This window comes from Rhinoderma darwinii, chromosome 2 (assembly GCF_050947455.1).
Source record: "Rhinoderma darwinii isolate aRhiDar2 chromosome 2, aRhiDar2.hap1, whole genome shotgun sequence".
NCBI lineage: Eukaryota > Metazoa > Chordata > Amphibia > Anura > Rhinodermatidae > Rhinoderma > Rhinoderma darwinii.
Genome location: NC_134688.1, coordinates 122,741,448 through 122,747,447, shown reverse-complemented (window position 1 = coordinate 122,747,447; position 6,000 = coordinate 122,741,448). Strand labels below are relative to the sequence as shown.

The 6,000-nt window shown below is 42.2% G+C and overlaps 1 protein-coding gene across 3 annotated transcripts in view; it reads right to left on the bottom strand.

Annotated features, from left to right (window-relative positions):
- The window catches only part of ESD (esterase D), a 51,313-nt gene that overhangs the window by 7,255 nt on the left and 38,058 nt on the right, over nt 1-6,000 (bottom strand). For all 3 annotated transcript variants that reach the window (XM_075850224.1, XM_075850226.1, XM_075850225.1), the window contains 2 exons: nt 5,105-5,229; nt 467-586 (listed from right to left, as the gene is read on the bottom strand). In XM_075850224.1, coding sequence (XP_075706339.1) covers nt 467-586; nt 5,105-5,229 — 245 coding nt within the window. The remainder of the gene's footprint in view (nt 1-466; nt 587-5,104; nt 5,230-6,000) is intronic.

The window sequence follows — 6,000 nt, the reverse complement described above, 5'->3', positions numbered from 1 at the left end:
GAAACTCCTCCTCACCAGGGCACTCGGGACCACCGTGCTAGTGATTGGTGGTGGTCTCACCTGTTGTCAGTAAAGGACACTGGTCCGCAGCTTATGACATACGAGAGCTCTGATATATTTGATGAGCAGCACACCTGTGTGAGAAGTATGAGGATGTATTCACATGTGCTGGGAGTGTGGCGCATGGTCAAAAGCCGCACGTATTTTACTGTAAACCACTGCCATTTTGGCCCTGCAGTTTTTACAGGGAAAGCATCGCAGAAAGAACGGGCATGTTTTATTACGGCCGTGTTCTGCGGTCCGGGCTCATTGAAAATAATTGCCACGGCCATGTGCACAGCCCGTGATATGCGGGCGGCTCGCGGCTGTCACTCCGTAGCCGGCCGACCCGAAAATCACGGCCGTGCACATGGCTACGGTCGTGTGCATGAGGCCTAACACATCCCTGTCCTCCTTCAAACAATACCTTATACTTCCCAGGGTTTTTCAGTGCACAAATTAAAGCACCATGTCCGCCCATAGAGTGTCCAAAAATAGAAATCCTGTCTGGATCTGTTGGGAAATTTCCATTTATAAGTTGAGGTAGCTGGAAAACATAAAAAGGGAAATCTGTTATATTTTGCCCTGTGCTGCAATTTTAATTTTATTACCAGAATGAGTGTTTTTTCTAAACTATCTTTCTCAAAAAAAATTTAATCTGCTAAAAGAACCAATTCAAGGAAATGTATAAGACCTTGTTAACACGGTGCCATTTTAATGCTGTTTTTTTAAGCAGTTTTTGAAGCCACCACCAGGAGTGGATTGTAAAAGGAGGGGCCGTATTTTATAAATATTCTACTTCTCTTCTTTTTGAATCCACTCCTGGTTGTGGCTTCAAAAACGACACCAAAACTACGCAGTGTGAATATACCCTAATGGCTTCTATAGAGTACTAGAATATAATTTCATCATCTTATGAGATAATTGTAAACCTCATTACAGTTGGGATATAGGGTTTCCAATATTTTTGAATCACATAATTCAAAAAGGCTTTCAATACACAGTTAAAGCATACATAACCTTTCAAGATTAATACTTTATTACACATAAATACAAAATTAGAGATACAAAAATTAACCCCCCTCCCAAGTATATACTATAGACAATTTAAAATATCATAAAATATACCAGGTGTAATATGATGAAGAAATATTAAATATAATATCAGATAGAAAGTCCTCACACAAAAAAGCATGTACCTTTAAGAAAGGATGAAAGACCAAATACGTATATCAACATGCAATAGCAGCATCAGAACACCAGGGGTCTGATATAGATGATGCTGCAATGACAGGTCGCCCCAGTACCAAGAGTACAATGATCTAAATAAGATGTGGAGCACTAAGTCAAAAATATGTCATCTACAATGAGTGTAAGATTCAACTGTACCTGCAGAGGACATGGTGGAAAAGTATTACACCTGGGCAAGCAGCACCTCGACGCGCGTTTCCCAACCTTCGTCAGGAGGTGTGCTACTACATTGACAGCCAAAGTTTAAATACTGTGAGCCCGAAAATAAATGACCAATGGTGTGCAGCAGGAAAAATCCACTCCCACTGACGTACCTAGCGCCGCGCCGTAAAACATGACAAGCCATAACACCATCAAAGATTAGTTTTATTGATCAAGTCTCTGTGTTGATTCGTGCCGGCGCTGATGTGTTTGGGCGTTGTCATGGTTACCCGCCTGTTGACAGTATATGCCGCTTGGTCACAAATGGGATTGAGGGGCGGGCCTCGCTCCTCTCCTAGGGGTGAACCACATTATATCGGCGGTGATGTGGTGGGCGTTGTCATTCCTACTCGCCTCCTTCTGGATAACATTATGGTCACTTATTGGATTGAGGGGCGTGACCCGCTCCTTCCCTATGGGTGAACCGCATAATCCCCAAGGCTGACACGCATCGCTGCGCGTCATGTTTTACGGCGGATCGTATATTAAAGTCCCCTAGTGGGACTAGTAAAAAGTGAAAAAAAAAAAATATGAAAAATCCACTTTTTCCCCTTACAAAATGCTTTACTATCAAAAAAAAAAAGAAAGCAAAAAAGTTACACATATTTGGTATCGCCACGTCCGTAACGACCCAGACTATAAAGCAATTACATTATTTAACTCGCACGGTGAACGCCGTAAAAATAAAATAAAAAAACAATGGAAAAAAAGCTGTTTTCTGTGAATCTGGACTTAAAAAAAGTGATAAAAAGTGATCAAATATTCACATCTACTCCGAAATGGTGCTATTAAAAAATACAACTTGTCCCGCACAACAAGACCTTATACAGCTATGTCGATGCAAAAATAAAAAAGTTATAGCTCTTCAAATGTGACGATGGAAAAACTATAAAAATTGCTTGGTCATTAGGGCCCAGAATGCAAGCAGGGGGAAGGGGTTAAAAACTAATAATCTGGAATCACAAAACACTGGAAGGGATGACCCCCATACCAGTTTATCATAAAAACTTTCCAGATAATCCGGCACCAGCCTCAGTAAGTTAGGCTTTCACATCTGCGTCAGGGCTCCGTTCCGTCGGCTACGCTATTGATTCAGTCAAAACGATGGAACCCTCAACGGAGACAAACGGAAACCACTGGCACCGGATCCGTCACCATTGAAATCAAGGGTGATGGAAACGGAAACCTATGGCTTCAGTTTGTGTCAGTCAGGGCTCCGATCCGACGGAAAGCTCAGACGGAAAGGAGCCCTGACACAGATGTGAACAAAGTCTTAGTTGAATTAGGCAACAGACGAGTTGGGATATCAGACTCAGCAGCTGAATTCTGTACTAATATTATGGGCCCACCCAGGGCCCGATGTGGCATTCTCAAAATAATTAATACTAATTAGGCTTACTAGAATGTAGATTACACGTAAGTGCTGTAGCTGACCTCATAATGCTAAGGTTTAATCTAGGGCCATTTAGGAGCGTTCACATCATCATGACATGGGAATGCTGGCGTCATTACATTGGTGCCACTACTCAGATGTACATTCTTATCCATGCTGGTGTCCCAATTAGTATTAAAGGTTTATTCCCATTTCAACTATCAATGTTCAAATAAAACATAATGTACACATGCATATTGGCAAATACCTTATTTTTTCAAAAATGCAGAATTTGGGAGATAATCTCTCCTGTCCACCCCATCCCCCCATCTTTGTATTTTCTCCATCTCCTATGGCTACCTGTCACTGCCACAGTCCATCAGCAGTGGCCACAGTTGCGCCACTTCTTCTGTGTAGCACACTATAAGTCTTGACGGTTTCCCAGGATCTTGCATAGTTAATGTATGTGCAACAGCTCCTGGCCTAGTCAACTCCCTCCAGCTCTATGCAATTGAATAGGACAGCTCGCAGGCATGCACAGTATCTCTGGTGCTGCACTCGGCACAGGGCTGCCAATTGCTTGTCATATGATGGAAGTGGAAACGTAACTTCCACAAACCTTCACAAGCCAGGCAACGAGTACCGGGGGAAAAAAAGAAGGCAGAGGATTAAATTGTGGTAGGAAAAGCGATTGGAGGTGTTCAGTAGGTTTATTTTAGAATACACATGTGCTGGCCAAAAATAAAGTGGGGAGATGGGACTAATCCTTTAATTACATTGAACATGATGCTGTAACGCCCTAAACCCCATGGCATCATTACAGAATGCAGCCAGCAGAATCTACTCCACTGCCAGGGAATACAACTCTCGCCCACCAAGTACGGAAAAAGTGTGTGCCAATGCTGATAATCTGACACTTTGGTGGTTTGAAACATCCTGGATTAGATGAGTTTTACTATATTTATTATATTATGTTTCTTCACATTCATCTTTGTGGTGAAAGAAATCAGTCATTCAAACATCTCCTCATACTTGCTAACCATGTCCATAATGTGCCTATGGCTCAGAAATGGGTGTAACCTCATCCAATATGGTATCTGTTATCTGTGCAACATTTCCAAATACAAATGCTGTCAGCCCCACAAGCTCATGCTTAAACAATATTTAGCCATAAAAGATATTTGGTTGAGTCACAAACCTCTGGTCTTTCTACAATTGATGTACAACTACTTTAGACTTCACAGTACTGGCAATCTTGTGCATATACGTCTGTTAATTTAGGGCAACAACAGAACATGCATGTCTGGATTAAACTACTTTTGGAAATAGGTAAAAAAACAAATAAAAACAAAAAAACTAAAATTTGGTTTACAAAAACCAGAACAGTCATGGTGCACTGGATTGCACTGTTGATCTTCTGGGCTAAAATTAAGTGATGTGCAAATAAGTGATGGTCATGCTGTGCACAGCAGCTAGATCACAGCGATCCGATGATCAGCACTGGGCGGCTCATTTGTTGGCTGATCACATCTTTTATGTGGCACTAAAAATCATCGTTGTCGGAAGCACATCTCCCCGTGTATACAGGGGAAGGGCTGCCAACAATCATGCAAACTTTATGGGAACAAACAATTTCGATACAGTGCACTTATTTACAGGCGGAAGTCTGCCGGTTTCAAACCACCTTTAGTTCCTTTTTCTTCAATAGTTTTTGTAAATTGCCTTCAATGTGCAATTTGCAAAATAAAGATTTGACGCCAATCATGTGAATACATCCAAGTGTGTAACTACCAGGGTAGCAGACATGCCAGCTACTATGGGGTCCAACTCCACTTTGCAGTTAGCGATGACAAATGGATGATGGAAAGGGCATTGGAAAATGTAATGCAGATCACTGTGAAAGCAGGAGGAGGAACGTGTTACAGAGGGGAGATTAAACATCCTAAATTTATTATGTCCTGAAAACATTTGCTGGTGAAGGTAGTCATGGTGGACATTTCAAGTTTTGCTATGGGGCCCCATGGCGACAATTCGGCTATGCTATTATTAAATGGAGTGCTTTTTCCATAATATTTAACTTGTACAGAATGCGCGCACCAAATACTTCTTCACAAGAAAAAACTATTTTCATAAATCAAAAAATCTTATTAGAATTAGTAAAAGAATTCCACATCTACAAAGAAACAGTTATTCCAAGTGTCTCCATGTAAAGACCAATAGAAAAGAAGAATGTCAGGTCACCTCCTCCACGACGTAAGCATACATTCTGTAGTTGGTTTTCCAGGGCTCTTCTGTGGCATTGACATAGAATCCAGCTCCAGTGCCAAAGTCCCAGCTCTCCTCTTCCCCATCTATATTGCAGGCGCCTGACGGAAGAAAAATGAATAATGAAATCAGTGACATCTAGCCCTATTGATAGAGCATACACGCATATGTACGTTCTATGGCGCATGAGATCTTATCATCCAGGAGCTGCACCCTATACAGGTAACTCAAGTGATGACCGGACTTGGATTCCAGTTCTGCCATGGCTGCTGTTCAGTGTGTCATTTGCTGGTTCTACTTCCTCTCCCCTTCCACTTGCTATCGGGGTTCCTCAGGGATCAGTCCTAGGTCCACTCCTCTTTTCTCTCTACACAGCTCCTATTGGACAAGCTATCAGCAGATTTGGCTTCCAGTACCATCTCTACGCTGATGACACCCAATTATATGCCTCTTCCCATGACATCACCTCTGCTCTAATACAAAACACCAGTGATTGTCTGTCCGCTGTCTCTAACATCATGTCCTCTCTCTATCTGAAACGGAATCTTTCTAAAACTGAGCTCCTTGTGTCCCGTCCCCCCCTACTAACCTCCTTAAACCTGATGTCTCCATCTCTGTGTGTGGCACTACCATAACTCCTAAGCAGCACGCCCGCTGTCTCTGGGTTATTTTTGACTCCGATCTTTCCTTTACTCCTCACATTCAATCACTTTCACACTCCTGTCATTTTCACCTCAAAAACATCTCCAGAATCCGCTCTTTTCTTACGGAGGAAACCGCCAAAACTCTCATTGTTGCTCTGATTCACTCTCGTCTTGACTACTGTAACTCATTACTAGTCGGCCTTCCCCTCACTAAAGTCTCCCCTCTCC